General features: G+C 46.1%; 1 protein-coding gene across 1 annotated transcript in view; it reads right to left on the reverse strand.

The window, feature by feature from the left end:
- Positions 1-4942: 4942 nt before the first annotated feature.
- VSTM2B (V-set and transmembrane domain containing 2B) overlaps positions 4943-21132 on the reverse strand; it is a 38099-nt gene continuing 21909 nt past the window's right edge. The window contains exon 5 of the mRNA XM_033156710.1: positions 4943-5732. Coding sequence (XP_033012601.1) covers positions 5644-5732 — 89 coding nt within the window. The 3' untranslated portion in view covers positions 4943-5643. The remainder of the gene's footprint in view (positions 5733-21132) is intronic.

The raw sequence follows: 21132 nt of genomic DNA on the forward strand, positions 1-21132 counted from the left end.
GGCAACAGCCAGAGTTTGTGACCTGTTTTGATGCACACTGTCCGTACAAGTTAGAAACCGTCCACAGCACCCAGATGGCACTTTGATTTAGCACATCAAAGGTTCAGCTAACCCATCGTTAGATTCCGAAAGGCTTCAGAACGGAAGGAGATTAAGTTTGGGGAGGATGCGTGCGTGTGTGCGCACCCCCACAAAAAACCCCCCACAAAGCCCTTGTACAGCTAGGGCAGTGTCCATTTCTAATCCACCATGACAGCCTGCACTGGAAAGAACATAGACTTCTTCTGAAGGAGTAAGGCTTGCCCCGGGCCTCTGTCGATCAAAGCCACGGCAGATGCACTGTGCCCAACTCTCGTCCTTTGCAAACACGGTCAGTAAAAAAGAAGTAGGACTCTCAAAGCACAGGGGGCGGGGGAGGATTTCAAAGCTCCTTTGCCTATGACATGCACCCACTCGACCACTTTAGCACTATTTTAAGTGTTGCATAAGAACTCGATCATAACTGGATCTTTAAGTGTGGCAGCACCTACACTTTGGAACTCCTTGCCTATTGATATCACGAGGGCGCCTTCACTGCACACTTTTTTGCACCAGCTCAAAACATTTGTGTTTAGACAAGCCTACCCAAATGTTTAGGAAGTAGATGCGAGTTTTAATCTGTTTTTATTCTATTGTTATTTTAACTTTCCAAAAGTCTTAAATGATTGTTGTTAATTCTTCTTATTGGTAATTTTATTCTTTTATCTTCTTTTTCTGTAAATTGCTTGGAGGGCTTTTTTCTTTTCTTTTTCAATCAAATGGTAGATAACTGTTATGAAGTAATAAGAAGTAAATCTAATCCAAATCAGGAAATTCACTGCGACTCTTGATGAGCTATGTAAAAACAGGAATTAACCACACCGAAAGCAAGTATGTATAGAAATGATGTTTTCACCACTTGGAGAGGCTCACATCACTCTCTCCAGTCTTTCATCACATGGATAAACTCTTGTGATGGTTAGGGTGCTGGACCAGGACTTGGGAGAGACCAAGATCGAAATCCCCACTTAGCCATGAAGCTCACTGGGTGACCTCGATGGCCAGCCACCATCTCTCAGCCCAGCCTACCTCGCAGGGTTGTTGTGAGGATAAAAATGGGGGAAGGCAGAAACCCATGCACACCACCTTGAGTTTGTTAGAGGAAAGGCAGGACATAACTGTAACAGATGAATAAAAAATTAAGGTTGAAGTCAATATGGATGACAGGAAGATCAACTTTTTAGAGTGAGGACTGATTTTGTGAGTTGGGGGGATAAGGTTACAGCAGAATGCAAGACCATGCCACCTGACCTGCTTTCCTCAGCTGTGCTAGCCCTAAAGAAAAGGAATAATCCTGTGTGTGTGTGTGGGGAAAGGTAATTATGTCCCCAATAACCTGATGCAATGTTTCATCCCTGTCGTAGTTCCAGAGCGAGGACAGGACATATTCCGTCATAGACACAGGAAAGCTGCCTCCTGTTGAGCCAGACCATTGGTCCATCTAACACAGTTCTCCCAACACTGACTGGCAGCAGCTGTCCAAGTTTGCAGGTAGGCATCCTTACCTGGAGATCCCGAGGGAGGAGGAAGATCGAACATGGGACCTTTTGCACACAAAGCTTGTCCTCTGCTACTGAGCCATGACAGTTCCTTTCATTTTTAAAAAAATTGTAGTTGCTGGATCACCCAGATGAATTCTGATTTCACTGTGGATTAAAAAAAAAAAAGTCTCCCCCCTGTCTCTGCTTCTAATTCTTCCCTTCATGCTCCCCCCAGCCCATTCTTCTAATGTGATTAAAGGATGATGAAGGGGAGATGGGTGAGAAAAAAGAATAACACCCCTTGGTTATTACATATGGTTTCTCAGCATACACAAAAGCCTTTAATTGATGTCAAACCCTTGCACAGATAATTGATTGTATGACTAAAATGTAGTGAGCAAATGTAGAGGGAAGACAGGGAGTCAAGGACAATGTCGTCAGCTCAAGTCACGTGATTCATTTGGACAGAATCGGTGTTTATCCAGAGCCCGGAATTTCAGAGGGCAGGCTTGGATTTAAAGGGGCCTTGGGAGACAGAATCTTTGATTCCGTTTGCATTTAAACCTAGTTTGATCCAGTTCACTTCCGGAAACAATTCAATAACTGAACACAGCCATCCCTCTGGAATCTACCCAAATTTTTTCCACTGCAAAGAGCATTTATAAAAAAATGCATTATATTAAGGCAGCACGTGCACAAGAATTGAGAGATTGTTGAAAATGACATACACAAATGTATTGTGCTGGGAGAAATAGCTTGCAAAACTGTGCGCTTTTATCAAAACTGCATTTTTTTCAGAGTTCAGATCTTACAAGCTGCTGTGATAAAGTATAAAATGTACTTAAGAAGGCTAAGAAATCAACACAGACATGCACACTCAGTGGAACAGGAATTTAATTTATTTCAAAGCCCAAATAGTCTAAAGAGTGAAAAGAACCACATGGAAGAGAATGAAGTTGAAGAGAGCCAGTGTGGTGTAGTGGTTTAAGTGTTGGACTAAGACCTGGGACAGACCATGGTTCAAATCCCCGCTTGGCTATGAAGCTCACCTTGGGTTAGTCACTGCCTCTTAATCTAACCTACCTCACAGGGTTGTTGTGGGGATTAAATGCAGAAGGGAAGACCCATGCACAGCACCTTGAGATCCTTGGAGGAAAAGGTGGGACACAAATGCTATAAGTAAAACCGCTAAAAATAAGATGAAAACATTCAACGCTCCACCACCAAACAAATTTAATTCATGTTCAGTTTGCCCATCAATTCCGGGAACTACTTGCGGGTGCAGTTCCAAGATTTTCAAACTAATTCACGAACTTTGTGAAATGGAACTAGTTCATTCCAAGCGCTGAGCTCAACTGCCAAGTCCAGTACTCAAAATTCCCTCACTGCAACCACTAGTTTGAAGAGAAGATTCTGAACAGTTCTGGCTCTGAAACAGCTCCCCAGCTCTACGCTATGCTTCCGAGAGAGGAGGATGCAGTTAATCATAGTGTGAATCTGTCAGTACTTTGACTGCATGTTGCTGGCATCTTTTTAAAGCGCAGGTCCTGTAGATTCTGCCATCTTCAGATTGCTTTGTTTGTGGAAACAATCAGCCAGGTTGCCCATTGTATGGCGGCAGCCTCAGCAACTCCTTAATTAAGTGCTTTGTTGAGGTATATTAGAGAGAGGTGCATTCTGCCAAGGACTCTCACATCTGTTTCAGGGTTTTCAACCTCTTGAAATGGCACTCAGGGAACTGCGTCTTGGTGGGGGCTTGGAGCTCCCTGGAGGCTCCGGATAAAGGAATAATAAAAAAAAACCTTCATTGCTCTGATATTCAGGCTGCTATGCCAGCAGGGTAAGATCCATTCATTCTGTTTTTACAATGCAGTGATCAAATAGCAAGCGGACAGATTATCTGCTGGAAGGCTAAAAGCCACCAGCTGCAGGCAAATATCAGAAGAGATAGTCCAAGTCAGTTTGGAGTGCCTGAAAGTTCACATGATGCGTCCCTCCCCTTAGTGGCGCATCCATCCATCTATCTATCCATCCATCCATCTATCTATCTATCTATCTATCTATCTAATCACCAATAGTTCACAATCTGACATCTTGACGTGCGTATAAAAATCAGCTGCACAAGATGGCCACTTGGATCTGCATGTCGTGATCCAGCACCTCAATTATGAACAGAATTGGAAGGGACCCTGAGGGCCATCCATTCCAATGCCCCCTGCGATGCATGAATCCTGCCTACAGCCACCCCTGGGTGGGCTCAAACCACCCACCTTCTAGTTAGCAGTCAGACAAACCAAGCCATTGCGCCACAGAGACAGAGCTGTATCCTCCTTGGTCGGGGAAGATCTCCAGAGTCGAAGATGACTGGGTCCCTGGATGTGCCTAGTAGTGGCATACGAGAGCTGAAAATATTGTCAATGTATTTCACATCTGGCAACCAAGGTGCCCCTTTGGTTTCAGATAGTACATGAGTAGACAAGTCTTCAAAGCTGGGGACAATAATTTTCATGGCCCTCTAGCAGCTATGTAGCAGAAGTAATATATTTACCATTAACTCGGGCAGCGTCTCTGCATGTATATTTTGCTCTGGGAGGCTTAGTTTGGCCAGAATTGAGCATTCACTTCCAGAGTATAGCTGAAGTGAATGGGAAAGGCTGCTTGTGCAGGAGCAACGTGTTCACACAGTATGGGGCTGCACAGAAGACACTTGGTTGTAGGATTATAGGAACATACCAATATCCACTTTTGCATGGGGGAGGTCCCTCGCCTTGAATGGAGGGGTTCATGGGATGGTGGGCTCCGAACTTAGCACTGTGCAGGTATGTGGCTGCCGATTGGCTGGCAGAGCCCAGTGTTGGTTGCTGAGGTCATGTTCCCTCCATCATTCACATCACCTATACCTCCTCCACTACCTTGCAATGTCCTTCAGTAAGCAGGTCATCTCATCCTGCCCCATGGATTTCTGTTCAGTGACAGATGCTGGTAGATTCCAGTGAATCGGCTTGCGAGCAATTGCTGGTTATGCTTAGAACAGATGTGGGGAAACTGTGGCCCCCCAGATGTTGCTGGGTTGCAACTCCCATCACCCCTGGCCATTGGCCATGTTTTCCAGGACTGATGGGAGTCGTAGTTCTACAACAGCTGGAGGGCCACAAGTCCCCCCACATCTGGATCAGAACAAGGACCAATCCCCTTTATGGACCCAGCTGAAAGCAGGGGAGAATGAGCATTAGGCCTAAAGATTAATGGTTTTTATGTGTGTGTCTTTACATGAGGAAAAAGGTATAGGAAGCCTCCCTGCTCTAAGAAATGTAGCAGCACAATGTTGGATTTTTCATGGGTTGGGTTTTTTTTGTGGAAATTTATACCTCGATGCAGAAATGTTATTTCAAAATCTCTTTTTTTTAATTCAACTGTTATTCAGCAATATACAATACGGTTTATAAACAAATGTCTTACCTTGTTTCCAACCTTTCTTTTTTATATTTAAAAATAAATATTATCGACAGTGAATATCCATTATGGTAAGATGTGCCTTTTTAAAAAATCAATAGTTCCCCCCAAAAGAAATAATTTAATTAAAAAAGAGGGGGAGGGGGAGGGAGGAGGAGAAAGGAAATAAAAATAATAAAAATAAAAAGCCTAACCACAATAATCTACTAAAAAATAGGACCCTTCCTTAGAAGGGCTTTGCCCCCCCCACCCTCCCATATCTTTACATATCATCATAAAAGCAACTGTTCAACAGTTCGTGCAAAATTAATTGTCAGAGGAAAGATTTAGAGGGGAAAAAAGACGTTGGAAAAGAGAGAAATAATAGCTACCTTGTGTGGAACAGGGCATTGATACCATAGAATCTCAAAACTAGATGCATTATTTCAGGTGACTGACCTTTGTGTAATGTCCCAAAAATATGCTTTACCCCTCCCCTTGTTGAATGTGTTCATGCTTCTTTTCCAGTCTCTTTCTGTCCATCTTTAAGATTCTAGTTCTCATTGAGGGTTCTTTTTCCGTCTGTTTTTTGTTTTTGTTTTACATAGTTTCCTTTCTCATTTGGCTGGGGATTATCGGATAAAGAAGTCCATCAGTGGTCTAAGAATAAGTGTACAAGCTTATGGAACATCAACAGGAACGAATAGAGGAAAGGATCTGTCACGTAAATTGGCTCAGTACCTAGGAGGGAACAAGAGGAAGAAAAATGAAGGAGGGAGGGGGAGAAAGAAAGAAAGAAAGAAAGAAGAGAAAGGTTTAATTTTTGCAGCTGTTCAGAATCATTGATACCTTTAGTGTTTTGTTGAAGCACTGAGTGGTCACAGTGGAGGCATGGGGAACCTTTGACCTGTCAGGTGTTGCTGAACTACAACTCCCATCATCCTTAGCCATTTTTGCTGGGGCTGATGGGAGTTGTGCTTCAGTAACATCTGGAGGGCCACGAGCTCCCTACACACCCCACAGAGAATGCCTTCAGTTCAGGCAGTTTAGAGCATAGGTGTGTGACCTGTGGCCCAGGGGCCACTTGCAGTTCTTGGGCTCATTTTAGAGGGCGCCTGGGCTCATTTCCGGTGGGTGGCAAGGAGGGAGAAATGGGGGAGGGGGAGGAAGGGTGGCAGAATGAGAGTGTACAATAGCCGGTTAGATGATGGACCAATGATGCAAGGACCATTTTTAGAAGTGTATGTCCATAAATACGACACATCTCATGTTCATTGTCCAGGTTGGGTGTCATTCCTACTTTCTATATAGGCAAAGGGAACTCTAGGATTGTTCTGTCTAGCCCAGGGGTAGTCAACCTTTTTATACCTACTGCCCACTAACACATCTTTCTTTATGGTAAAATTTCCTTACTGCCCACCAGTGCTTGGTGGAAGGAGGATTCAGCTTGTGCCGTAGAACCCCCTACCGCCCACCTAGAATCCTGAAATGCCCACAAGTGGGCAGTAGGGACCAGGCTGACAACCCTGGTCTAGCCACTACAAATCTTTCTGGACTGATCTATGCTCACAACTGGGATAGGGGTGGCTGGCTCCATAGTCAATATTGTTGTCTAATGCATGCTGATTGTGAGCATGAAGACGCTGAACTCTGTTCAATGTTTAGAGCTTCAAAGATATTCTTTTAAAAGAAATCTTATTCCCCCCCGGCGCCTTATTTATTTGAAAATAAATAAAGGCATACTTGGAACATAAATTCTACGGTTGATTACAGCTTGCATGGATCGAAACAATAAAATATCATATTGCCTAGATGATGAAAAGGGATTAAAAGCAAGCAAAAAGGTGCACTCTTCTCTGCCTCTATCAATCGATAACACTCATCCCCCTGTCTGCATTCCTGCTATTAGATTTCAGTGCAATCCAATTTGGAGAGCCCCAAAGAGCATTCCAAGAAGCCACCTTGCAGGAATACGGCTGGCCTCCGCTGTTCATACGCAATTGTAATTAAAAGCTCTGCATAAATATTTGTGTAGGGTTGCATCACCATGGGTTAGCATGGGTTAGCATGTTGAAAAAAGAATGGTGAGCTCACATGCCTGTGTTTCTGGTACAAGCGAAATACCAATCAATGTAAAGGCACATATACTGCTCCCTGAAAGCAGAACAATACTGATGCCGTGTAGATGGATGAAGAGGGGAATCAGAAGAAGTTCTGTCTCCTTTCTAGGGATGGAGAGAAACTCGGTTCATTTCACGTTTCAATGAGAAATGACACGATTCACACTTTTTTTTTTTTGCAAGAAAAACCCTCTTTGCATCAAAACTTGGCTCTCATTCCAAGATCACACATCTCTGAATTTTGCAATGTGTTTCTTCAGCCAAGTGATGTATACAAAGAAGTGTATGGGGGGGGGGGAGGGAGAGTGTATAAGAATCCATACATTCATGGCAATATTGTATGAAAATATGCATTGCGTCAGCAGAAATAGCTTGCAAAAAAGTGCATAAAGGAAGAATGTGCACAAAAATGCAGGTGAATTTTCATGATTTTCATGCTCGCTGATAAGGAAATGCGGAGAGCGGAACTTAGAAAGAGAAATTTGAGCACAAGAGCACCCTCCCCTCCTGTGTTTTCCATCAGGTGGCATTCAGAAGCATTACTGCCTCCAACTGGGGAGGCAGGGCATAGCCACCACAGCTAGTAACCAATAGTAGCTTCATCTGCCATGAAATTGTCGACTCTCCTTTTAAAACCATCTATGTTGGTGGCCATCACTGCCCCCTGTGGGAGTCAGTTCTATTGATCTTTCAGTTTGTCTAATCTTGGTGTGTTTTTTTGGTTTTTTTTTTTAATGCAGTCTAAGCTACTGGCCATAGTGATGTATTTGGAAACTCAAAAGTTATTTAATTTAATTTATTAAGCAGATTTATACCTCACTTTGAAAGAAAATATCTTCACACAGTGGCATGTAATTACATGTAAAATACACATAGCGCTACAGATTCCACCCCACCCCAATTTGGGAAGCAATCATACAACTTCACGGAGGAGAGGCTGTGGTAGCTTGCAGAGCCTCCAACCAACATGGCTTGGAGCAAAATTGTTTTCTGACCCCCCCAGCAATGCCACGAGTACACACAGAACTCCCTGCAGCACGATGTATTTCGAGAGAGTTCCAGGCCTGAGCTATGTGAAATGTAAACAGTAGAAGCAGTGCCTCTGTGCATGCGGTGCCTTTCTCTCACTGCTGGGTAATTCGCAAACAGCCTCCGCAGGCCTTAGATTAAATGACCAGACACTGTGCAGCAGATCCACTTAAATCAATAGTTAACTGCAGCCTAAATATAGTTTGAGATGCTTAAAATGTCAAGGCTATTATGATAGAAGCTCAAATCATACATCCTTTAAAAAAAAACACCCTTCACTACAACCTGAACTTATTTTCAAGATGTGTTATTCATTAAATATATATCATCCCTGAAAGGCTGATCAAACCTGAGTATGATCCAGGAAAAGTTACACTCCATTTCACACAGGCACACACGTCCCTCGGTGACTGCAATTCTTGATGATTGGCAGCTGTACATAGGAACTAACAATTCCTCCGACTTGCATTGCAGACGATGCAGTGTGGAATAAAAAATGCTGTCTGTGGTGCAAATCAGGCGCGGATGCAAGCCATTATTTGGGTTTGCCCCCAAGCAAGTATCTATTGCTTTGCAGCTTAAAACTGTGTGTGCCTGCAATCCAATGTTCGCTTGGGGAGCAAGCCCCACTGCACTTAAAAAGGCTTGTGTCTGAATAAACATACATGGGGATGTTCTGCTAAGTCCCACTTGTACCAATGGGATCCGAACATTTCAGCTTCTCTGCTACCCAGCTACCCTTCTGCAATAAAATCTGCAACAAATATAAAAAATGAATTCATGATGATGGAAAAGCAATTATTTGAAGAAGATGCCGCAAATCCAGTGGTTCACTAAGCATCTCCATCAAGACCCTATTAGAAACACGGTACTGTTGGGGAAGAGTCAGAAGCTCTGCAATACAGCATCCACTGCCAGGCAGCGTGTAGGCAATAGATGGACCAGTGGTCTGGCTTGGTATAAGACCATTTCCTATGCCTGTCAAGTTCATTGAAGACATACATCAGCACAGATCACCCAGATCGACCATGGGACAGGATGTAGCTCAGTGGCAGAACACCTGCTTTGTGTGCAGAAGGTCTCAGGTTCAATCCCTGGCATCTCCAGGTAGGGTTCTGCTTGATACCATGGGGAGCCTCTGCCAGCCATTGTAGACAACACTGAGCAAGTTGTACCGATGGTCTGGGTATAAAACAGCTTCCTATATCCCTATGTACCATCTTTAACCTTTGCCATGTGGAGTATCCTAAAAGGAGCTGATGGAAGAGCATTTAGTACAGGAACCGCTGCTGCAACCAGTCTGTTTCAGAGCTGATCTAACCCCAGACTGTAGCCTCTGCCCCCATCTGCTTGACACATCTGCATTATAAGTTTATTTAAACAAGCTTGAAGCCAGTTCAAATGTCATGGCTTCCAGCACACTGGATAGAAGCAACATTCTGGAAGAACTGACAATGACACGGCACAAAATTCCTGGCTGCTTTATAGAAGCACAACTCTCAGGGATGTGCAGTCTCCAGCGGCTGTTAGTTAGGATGGCTTCGTTACCTCTCAAATCAGAGTGATACTTTGACACTGATTTAGGGCTGAGTGATACCAGGTTTTCAACATCACGAAATATCACGATGTCTGAAATAAGGATGGAACTATGTAGAAGTGAACAGCAGGGTCGGGTGATATCTGGTTTTCAGCTTTGTGATATATCACCAGCTAAACATTGTAATATATTAATATATCAGAATATCTGAAATAAGGATGACATTATGAAGATGAACTGGCTAGCTTTGTGGGTTCCCCCCCATATTGTGATTTTTGCACAACCCCCCCCCCCCAATTTGCAATAAATTGCCAGGTCAAAAATTATGAAACCAGTATCATGATATGAACCTCAAACTGGTTTTGGACGATATGTTAATATATCGCTCAGCCCTACTCTGAATACCAGTTGCTGGGAAACACAAAGGGGGAGGGTGTGGGATAGTTTGTGCCTCACACTTTAATCAGTCTTGGCTCCCTCCAAAGCATTCTGGGATCTGTCGTTTGTTATTGGTGCTGAGAGTTGTTCGCAGGCCTCCCATTCCGCTCACAGAACTACAGTTTTCAGAGTTCCCTGGGAAGAGGAGTTGATTGTTAAACCACTCAATGCATATTAATCTTTTCCTGCATGCAAACTGCGGTTTAAAAATGCAGGGCAAATGTTGGTTTACAACAGATGGCTTGTGGAATCCCCAGGGGTATTTGCCTGTCTTTTGAGAATAATCTCTTATCTGTCTTGTGAGTAGGAAAGCAAAGAGCTAGATAATTAATCTTTAAAGGGATCAGGTCATAACCTTATGAAATGTTAGGCTTAGCATCATAGGTCAACAATTGGTCAGTTTTTGCAGACCAGTGGGTCAAACTGAGTTGAATTTGCTTCTTTCGTATGCCTGTGTGAATCTCTTAGATGAGTAGTGCAACGATGCTTAATATTTGGACAGCGCTTTCCATTGCTTAGAATACTTTATGAGAATGTGAAAAGAGCTGGATCAGATCAAAGGTCTATCTAGGCTAGTATCCCGTTACTTACTGGACAGAAAGGTGCCTCTAGAAAACCCACAAGCAGGACCTGAGGGCAATAACCCTCTCCCAGTGTTGCTCATGAACAACAGGTATTCAGAAGCATACTCCTGGAGGTAGCAGCGCACAACCATTTGAAAGCCTTATTTGTCACGAATTTGTATAATGCATGTTGAAAGCTGGGAGCAGTCTTGAGGAATTTGGGGGCAATGTGCCATCATTATGCTGTTGACACTCAACTCTGTTTCTCCAGAACATCTGAGCTGGGAGAGGCTGTGCACTGCAGTCCCTGTATCAGTGTCTGGATGCAGTGGTGAGATGGATGGAGAAAAGGAAGATGAGCTTGAATCCTTGCAAAACAAGGCCAGTAGTTTCCCATGACCAAGAAATTGGTCCAACTGGATGGGATTGCACTCTCCCTGAAGGAGCAAGCCTGCAATTTGGGGTGGGTGCTTCTGCATCCAGCTTTGTCATTGGAGGCCCAGCTAGCCTCAACAGTTAGAAGTGCAGATTGAAGCAGATGTTTTAAGGAACTGTTTTTTAACTGGTGATTTTTGCTGTGTTGTTCTTTTTGTAAACTGCTTTGAGGTCTTTAAAAATCAAATCAAATCAAACAGTACGTGCATTTTGTGAAATAATAACAAATAAAGCTGCCTTAAGTCTGCAGCCATCAGCATGTCTTGTGGCAGTGAATTCCACAGGTTAACTACGCATGATGTGAAGAAGTAATTCCTTCCTTGCCTGTCCTGAATCACCCAATCATCAAGGAAAACATCTCTATAGACACTATGCCCAATTTTATAGACCTAGGAGCATAGGAAGCTGCCTTGGACCAAGTCAGATCTAGCTGATCTATCTCAGTATTGTCGACACTGACTTACAGCTGCTGTCCATGGTTTCAGACAGGAGTCTGCAGAAGTACAGAGACAATTATTATTATTATTATTATTATTATTATTATTGGAAGGAAAAACTTCAAAAACAGCCTTATGAAGACAGAGTGCGCTTTGTAGCTGCTACGGAATGCCAACTGGGGTGGAGTGGGGGATGTAAAATCAGTTGAGGTGGAATGGAGTATCATTTCAGGAGGGCGTGGCTGGCTGCGTGGCTGGAAGATCTCTGCCCTGCCTCTCTTCCTTCATGGAATTCAATGTGGCCTCAGGTTTCCAGCCAGTCTCCCTCGTACCTCCACATGTTCAGCAAGGGCTGGAGCATCGCATGCCTCCCAACCATCATTCTGTCCCTACTAAGCTTTGTCCTTTTGAAGTCGGAACTGGTGCCGGACTGAATGGTGACATCCTTTCCTTGCCCAGAGCCATATTCGCAAGATACAGATTCTGCTGTTCTGCTAAAGTGCTCCACTTCTCCGATGACAGCAATTTGCCTCCCCGTTGGTAACAGCCCAGCAATGCAAAAAATAACGGTTGCTAAGGACTGTTGTGACAAATAACCCCCCGTTTCACTGACACCCCGGCTTTTACCAATGCAAAACCCAACAGGAGCTGTTTAATATTGATGCACACAGTTGCTTTGTTCCTGCCTTGCTCGCAGGAGCGCAGTGGTACATACAGGCATTGTGTACTTGCCACAAGACGCACTCCTTAAATTAAAAACCTATAATCAATTCATCTTCCTCCTAATACAATGCTGTCAGAGATCTGTACGGTGGGGGGTGGGGGTGGGGGGTGGGGGAACAACAGCAACAACACAAACTGGGTCCTTTCAAAATACCCACAATTGCTGTGCTTTTCTTATCTGCTTCCAGACCTTTTTGGCCCTTGTTAATAAAAACGTTGGCTTTGCTTCACAGAAACGAAAGAAGGAAAAAGACTCTGGCATGCAACCACCACCAGTGCCTTGCCTCTGTATGTTTGTGGCTGAGAATCGCAGGTAGGCAGGGTGCTCTTGTCCTGCAGGCTTCCCACAGGCATCCGGTTGGCTACTTTGAGAACAGGATGGTGGACTAGATGGGCCATTGGCCTGATCCAGCAGGCTCTTCTATGGCTGATTCGTGGAAGATGAAAGGAAGGACTTATTTGCACAGCGCATAGTTGGACTATGGAACTCACTCCCACAGGAGGCAGTGATGGCCACCAACTTGGATGGATTTAAAAGAGGACTGGACCAATTCATGGAGGAGAGGATTATCAATGACTACTAGCCACAATGCTCTGCCTCCATCTGCAATGCTTCCAAACACCAGTTGCTGGGAACCACAGAAGGAGAGAGGGCTCTTGAGTTTGAATCCCGCTTGCTGTTTTTTCACATGCAGCTGTTTGGCCACTATGAGAACAGGATGCTGGACTAGATGGTCCAATCCAGCAGACTCTTTTTATGTTCTTATGCTTTGATCTTTACCTGGGAGTAAGTCCCATTGAACTCAAGGGGGCTTATGCCTGGGAAGGCATATATACAACTGCACTGTTAAACACCTATTTATTGTTGCAGTTTCTGCTACCACTGCTGTATTATGAAAGGAGCTGTCCAGCAGATCAGGGAGAAGGTTTTCAAAATACCAGAGGACTTGTCCAGCTAAGGCAAGGATGAGAAACCTGTGGCCCTCCAAACATTGTTGGGCTCCAACTCCCATCAACTTCAGCCAGAGTGATCAAATGTTGGGAATCCAAACCATATCTTAAGGGTCACAGGGTTCTCTACCCCTGAGCTAAGCAGTAAAGCAGAACTAGGAAATGGGAAAGAATGGGTGCAAAAGACGGCTGCTTCTTGGGAGAAAAGCAATGACAAACCTAGACAGCATCTTAAAAAGCAGAGACATCACCTTGCTGACAAAGGTCCGCATAGTTAAAGCTATGGTTTTTCCAGTAGTGATGTATGAAAGTGAGAGCTGGACCATAAAGAAGGCTGATTGGCGAAGAATTGATGCTTTTGAATTATGGTGCTGGAGGAGACTCTTGAGAGTCCCATGGACTGCAAGAAGATCAAACCTATCCATTCTGAAGGAAATCAGCCCTGAGTGCTCACTGGAAGGACAGATCCTGAAGCTGAGGCTCCAATACTTTGGCCACCTCATGAGAAGAGAAGACTCCCTGGAAAAGACCCTGATGTTGGGAAAGATTGAGGGCACAAGGAGAAGGGGATGACAGAGAATGAGATGGCTGGATAGTGTTCTCGAAGCTACCGACATGAGTCTGACCAAACTGCGGGAGGCAGTGGAAGACAGGAGTGCCTGGCGTGCTCTGGTCCATGGGGTCACGAAGAGTCGGACATGACTAAACGACTAAACAACAACAAAGCATCACCTGAACAGTTTTTTGAGTTGCCCCACCGCTTTCTAGAGCATCAGCATAGCCATGATCCAGAGCATGATTCTGAAGTCAACTTCCCACATAGAACTCAATATTGGAGACCTTGTGTTGCCAGATAGTCACTGAACTTCCTGGTTTGGGTATCCACTTGGACTCAATGCTGCTCCTGTTGTCCCAGAGATTTTGGACGGTGAGAGCAGTGAGGGTGTCCTAAATCAGCAGCTTTCTTGAGGGCAGCACATTTCAGGGTAGTGACCTTAGAGGGGGATGCTGCTGTCTACTGTCGTTAGCCCATGGACAATATGATCCTGGGGCTTCAGATTCAAAGCTGCTAACATACTATCAGTGACTACTATAGGTATATGAAAGCGACTGCGCTAGCAAAACTTTTGTTTTTTGGGGCAGACTCACAGCATTGATGGATGTATTTACAAGCAAATTTGGGTTTGTGAACTCTCAGCGGGAACAGTCTCTTTTCTCAGACATTTCAGTTAATGACTATATTGGATGTCTCTCCCATTTTTTTTTTAAAGGAGAGAAGTTTTTACAGGGTGCCTTTCCCACCTACTCCACATAATTATATATCTGTAAATCATCCCACACACATCTGGATTAGAGGGAAGACCTGCCCCATCAGATAATGACAAACCCTAAAGGCGTAAATGTTATTCTGTTACTGCAAACACCCCACAAAAGGAGCTTTATAACTTAATTTGTTTCTGTTGTAAACTGTTAGGAGACCCCCCCTATGCTACTTTACAGAACTACTCTTTGATTGCTATACAAGATTGCTATAGCAATCTGTGACAGGAATAGGATCTCCTAACAACTCTCAGAACCCGTAACAAACTACAGCTCCCAGGATTCTTTGGGAGATACCATGGCTGTTTAAAGTGGCATGTTGTTGTTGTTGTTGTTGTTTAGTTGTGTCCGACTCTTTGTGACCATTTGGACCAGAGCATGCCAGGCACTCCTGTCTTCCACTGCCTCCCGCAGTTTGGTCAGACTCATGTCGGTAGCTTCGAGAACACTATCCAGCCATCTCATTCTCTGTCATCCCCTTCTCCTTGTGCCCTCAATCTTTCACACACACACACACACACACACACACACATACACACACACACACACACACACACACACACACACGGAACATTATCTTAGGCAAATGCATTTAAACATTTAATGGGTTTAGTTTTGAGCATCTATTTCTTGTACAGCTGCTTAAATACATTATTCACGGAGTGTCTGCCAAAAAACATACATTTTATTAACCTCAGGATCAGAAAGGTTAAATCAAACAAATGCAGAGGTGCTATTAATGCTTCAGTAATTAGGCAAAGACACAAAATGTACCTCAAACATCTGCTAGTACACTGTGAGGATCTGAAAGGGTTACACACAGATCTAGCTACGCCGTCACACAGGAACTGATGTCATGTTATGCTTTGTAATAGGAGACTTCAATAATTCTCAGACCGAGTCTGAAGTCTGTGTGAGAAGGTTGCTTTCGTTTTTGCCTGTACCGGAGAGGAGCCATGAACGCCTCATCTCCGGGCTTTTGAGTTATGCTACGCTGCAATAAATCTGCTTTGCTGACAGTGGAGGAGTCAGTGTATGTTTGTTAAAGACTGCTGATTAACAAAGACGATATTGCAGGGGGTTTCGCTTCAAGAACGCTGTGCATTTGAACTCTGCTATGAAGGTGAAAGTGTTTTTGGAACTGCGCGATCGGGAAGCCTGCCGGACCCATTTTGGTGATTTGTGGCTTCTGAACGCAGGGGTTTTATTGCTCCTGACCCCTCGCAACACAAAAGGTTATGGGCAAAAGGTTATGGCTTTGCTAATTGCCTGCCTGCTATCGTCTTCAAAGGGAGGAATGGACAGCGTGCCACGGCAGTGAAACCCAGCTGGAGTGCAGCCAGGGCTGGCAAGCATTCGCTGGTGGGACGACGCCATTAATCCGGAGCCGGGAGTTTGAGTTCTACAGCAGTAAGTAGAAAAGCCCCGGGGGGAGAGAATGGCTGCCGCTGCTGAAGGAAATGAATCCTTTTCCTGCCCCTTTCCTCCACTGAATGGAGAAAATTATTTGGAATGGAGAGTGAAAGCCAAAACTTGGATTCTTGCCAGAGGGCTTAGTGAGACCCCGAGAAACCCCCCTGTCCAAGCTGCTGCTGGCGCTGGAGCTGCAGCGGTCGCAGCTGCGCAAGCTGAGCAACGCAGGGATGAGAGAGCCAGGGGAATGCTCATAATGGCCCTGGAAGGTTCCCAATTGCCCCTGATAGCTGGACTTGAGAGTGCCCACGCTATCTGGACCGGGCTGGAAGGAATTTATATGAGACCTACAGCTGGTGCAAAAATCCATTTGACCAGGCAGCTGTATGGCTTAAAACTGGCTCATGGACAGAGCGTCCAAGAACATGTGCAAAAAGTGATAGCCACGTTGGAAAAGCTGAGGCTTTTGGGCATCACGTATACGGAGGAGCAGAAGTCGTATATCTTGCTCACTTCTGTTTTTGATGAGTATGAGAGCCTTTGTCTCACTCTGGAAGCCATGCCTGCTGCAGATCTTAATCTCCGGTTGATTGCGGGACGCTTACAGGAGGAGGAGAGTAGGAGGCACAGTGACTCCGGCAATGGATATGCTGGAGGCTGCCCTGTTCCCAGCAGGAGAGGGGGGGCAGCTAGAAACAAAAGCCATGATGAGTCAACTGTGCAGGCCTTTGCTGCTACACGTCGCTGTTATCTCTGTAATTCGAGTAGCCACCTGCAACGAGACTGCAAGGCCAGAGGCGCTGCTAATGTAAACACACAGATAAGAGGTTTTGGCAAGCCTGGAACCGCACGTAGGAGAGACAGAGGTGGGGGCTCGACTGGAACAGGCCCACGTCATCTTGCTGCTGCTATGGCTACCGTCAAGGACGTTCCTGTTGCTAAGTTACAGTTCATGATTGACACAGCAGCATCTCACCATTTTATACCACCTGGTAACCATGCTCGGGACTGCAAGGACATTGTTGGAGGAAAACAAGTTTCCCTTGCTGATGGTTCAAAGAAAAAGCTACAGACTGAAGCTACTGTCTTTGTTGATTTTTTACAGGCTGATCTTCAATGCTTTGTTCTTCCAGGCATGAAGCGCTGTTTATTGTCTGTGTCTTCTCTTTTAAGGGATGGGTATGTGGTTCATTTGGAGAATGATGTCTGTACCATCTCTAAAGGGGGTAAACTGTTGGTCAGTGTGCCTTGTAATGATGATGGAGTTTTTGTTTTGGAAACAGGTAACAGTACCTCTGACACAGCACAGGCGCTGTGCGCGAATACGCCGATGCATCGTGATTGTTTACACTTATGGCATCGACGCTTTTCTCATAGGAATTGGCAGTACGTAAAGAAGGCCCCAGGTAACACGCAAGGGTGCGAGTTTTCACCATGCTCACGGTTTCTTGACTGTGCTGCATGCAAACAGGCCAAGGTAAAAACGTGCCATTTTCCTAGATCAGATAGAGTCACCACGGAGTGTTTTGCCCTAGTTCATGCAGATCTCTGTGGTCCGTTCCCGACGCCCAGCATGGGCGGAGCCAAATTCATTCTAACTCTCACGGACGACCACTCGAGAGCAGGATGGTCGATTCCGCTCAAACACAAGGGGGAGGCGGCCAGCATGATCAAGGAGTGGGTTGTTGCGGTTGAACTTGAGTTTTCCTGCAAAGTTCGCAGCTTTCAGTCGGACCGAGGAATGGAATTCTTAGGGTCCACACTGCAAGGGTTTTTCCGCCAGAAAGGTATCAAGCACAGGTTGTCAGCTCCATATGCTCCTCCCCAGAACGGAGTTGCCGAGAGGAGGAACAGGACGCTGCAAGAGGCGGTGTCAGCCATGCTTTTCGATGCTAAGTTGCCTCAGAAGTTCTGGGCTGAAGCATGGAAGTGTGCTTCTTTCTGTTTGAACCGCACCTACAATTCGGTGGTAGGTGACACGCCCTATGCTCTGTTGTATGGCAAGAAGCCAAAGGTTCACTTCATGAGAGTGTTCGGCTGCCAGGCTTATGTGCTGCTGCCTAAAGCCAAGCGCCGCAAAGGTGGACCTAGGTCCCAAAAGATGATCTTCGTCGGGTACGAGCCAGCCTCCAAGGCCTGGAGGTTCGTCTACCCTGAGGGGAAGGATCAGTCTCGGGTAGTGCTCAGCTGCAGTGCTGAGTTCTGCGAGCAGGAGGGGTGGAAACGTGTTCACGGCAATCCAGAAGTTCTCACTGACATTCTGGAAGGTCCTGAAGATGTGGGACAAGCAGGTGCACCACCGGCTGGTGGTAGTGGTCCGGGTGGTGGTCCGGCTGGTGGACCAGGTCCAGCTGGCGGACCAGCCCCGGCCGTTGGTACAGCTCCGAGAGGTAGTGGTGCTGCCACTCCTGGCACTTCTGGTGGTTCGGGCCGAGCACCCAACCAAGGCCAGGTTGCACCACGTCCAGTAGCTACTCCGAAGCAAGAGCCGCGGAGTGCACCAGTTTCTCCAAAGGCTAGATCTGGAAGACAGTTCAAGCGCAGTAGAACGTCTCCAGAGGCTGGTCCAGGGGAACCATTCAAGAGGAGCAGGTCAGTAGGAGAGTCACCAGACGCCAGGGACTCACAGGCAGAGTCCAGCTCGTCTGGGTCAGAGGGGGACTCCGATGACACACTGAGGAGGTCCCAGAGGACCACGAAAGGAATTCCTCCTGAACGGTACACAGCCACTAGCGTGTGGGCTTGTATGGCTCTGTGTGAGCCAGAGAGCTTTGAGGAAGTGCAGAAATTGCCTGAGCCGGAAGCCGAGAAGTGGCACCAGGCAATGCAGAAGGAGATGAACTCCATGAAGGCACTGAAGGTGTTCTCCAAAGTGACGCTGCCCAAGGGCGAGCGTGCTGTGAGCAGTCGCTGGGTGTTTAGGCTTAAACCCACAGCAACTGGAGAACCTCAGTACAAAGCTAGGCTAGTAGCCAGAGGCTTCACGCAGAAGAAGGGCTTGCATTACACGGAGGTGTATGCGCCGACTTCTAGGAGTGAAACTCTTCGCTTTTTGTTAGCTGTAGCTGCTCAGAGAGGCTTTGTAGTGCACCACTTTGATGTGGACGTCGCTTATCTGAACTCGTCTTTGGAGGAGGTTCTGTACATGCTACCTCCACCAGGGTTCGAGGGCAATAAGCCGAATGTCGTGTGGAAGCTACACAAATCCATTTATGGCTTACGGCAGTCCGCCAGGAACTGGAATTTGTGTCTCCATCAAGCGCTGGAAAGCATGGGTTTCCAGCGGAGTCTTGCTGACAGTTGTCTTTACCTGGCAGGTTCCGGCCAGGAGCAAACTCTGGTGCTCTGTTATGTCGATGACATCATTTGCCTTGCCAAGTCAGAGAGTCAGGTGCAGGAGTTTGCACAGGAGCTTAGTAAGCACTTCAAGCTCAAAGAACTAGGTCCAGTGAGTGTTTACCTAGGAGTCAAAATTGAAAGGACTGAGGATGGCAGTTTCTTGCTAAGTCAGGAGAGCAAGATCGAACAGCTACTAGAGAGGTTCAGGATGTCTGACTGTGCCAGTGTCAGAACACCAATGGAGACTTGTTACGTAAAGGACAGTCAGTCCGGGGAACACTCTGCGTTCCAGAGCCCCGAGGTGTTCCAGTCAGCACTTGGAAGTCTGTTGTATCTCTCCCAGTGGAGCAGACCGGATATAGCCTTTGCTATAAATCTGCTCAGCCGGGAGGCAGCACAACCCAGTGTGCATGCCTGGAATGGCATCAAGAGGGTACTGAGATACCTACAAGGTTCCAGAGATTGGCGCCTCAAGCTGTCAGCAGAAGGTGGAGCACAGCTCTCTTGCTGGTCTGACAGCAGCTGGGCCAATCTGGACGACAGGAAATCAGTGTCTGGACTTGTTGTCAAGTACGGGGAGGCTCTGGTCGGGTGGAGATCCAGAAAGCAGAGTCTTCTAGCTCTCTCCTCTACAGAGGCTGAATTCAGTGCGTTATCTGAAGCCTGTAGGGAGATGGAGTTCTACAAGGGCTTGGTCCAGGAAGTCAACGGGGAGTGTTGTTTACCCATCACAGTTTGGGAGGACAACCAGCCCTGTATGAAGCTGGCAGAGACTGGACAGTTCAAGTCCAGAACCAAACACTTGGACATCCGGTTTAGAAATGTTTGTCAGAGTGTCCAGACAGGCTTGGTGAAGCTGAAGTATTGTCCAAGCCAAGAGAACCTAGCGGATGGGTTCACCAAAACTTTAGGGTTCCAACTGCATTGGGAATTCTGCAATGGTTTGTATCTGGTGTAGGCCACAACCTGCACCATGCCCTGTGTGTCCGGCGAGAGGGGGTGTGAGGATCTGAAAGGGTTACACACAGATCTAGCTACGCCGTCACACAGGAACTGATGTCATGTTATGCTTTGTAATAGGAGACTTCAATAATTCTCAGACCGAGTCTGAAGTCTGTGTGAGAAGGTTGCTTTCGTTTTTGCCTGTACCGGAGAGGAGCCATGAACGCCTCATCTCCGGGCTTTTGAGTTATGCTACGCTGCAATAAATCTGCTTTGCTGACAGTGGAGGAGTCAGTGTATGTTTGTTAAAGACTGCTGATTAACAAAGACGATATTGCAGGGGGTTTCGCTTCAAGAACGCTGTGCATTTGAACTCTGCTATGAAGGTGAAAGTGTTTTTGGAACTGCGCGATCGGGAAGCCTGCCGGACCCATTTTGGTGATTTGTGGCTTCTGAACGCAGGGGTTTTATTGCTCCTGACCCCTCGCAACACAAAACTGAAGACCTTCAGGAAACTCCCTTAACTCCACAATACAGAGCCTTCAAAGTCAGAGGCCTAGTGGAAATGTTTTCCCCTAGGCTCCTGCAGATATGTAATGACGGTGCCAGGTGAGCCTCCCTGGGGGCAGCAGTCCACGAACATGTCCATGATGCAATAATAGTGCATTCGTGGTGCACTTATAATGAACCATCCACTCCTCATTCCACCTTTTCCGGAGGCTAAAATTTGACACACCTTTGCACTGCCTTCCCTAGCTAAGCAAGACACTAACTAGGCTTTGGGAAGGAGGATGGAGGGCTCTAGGACCCCGTCAGAGCCCTCATGCCTCCTTCCAAAAGCCCAGTGGGGTGGGGTGTCAAAGGTTGCTGAGGGCCACCAGAAAAGGTCTCAAG

The sequence above is a fragment of the Lacerta agilis genome, chromosome 8 (assembly GCF_009819535.1).
Source record: "Lacerta agilis isolate rLacAgi1 chromosome 8, rLacAgi1.pri, whole genome shotgun sequence".
Taxonomy (NCBI): domain Eukaryota; kingdom Metazoa; phylum Chordata; class Lepidosauria; order Squamata; family Lacertidae; genus Lacerta; species Lacerta agilis.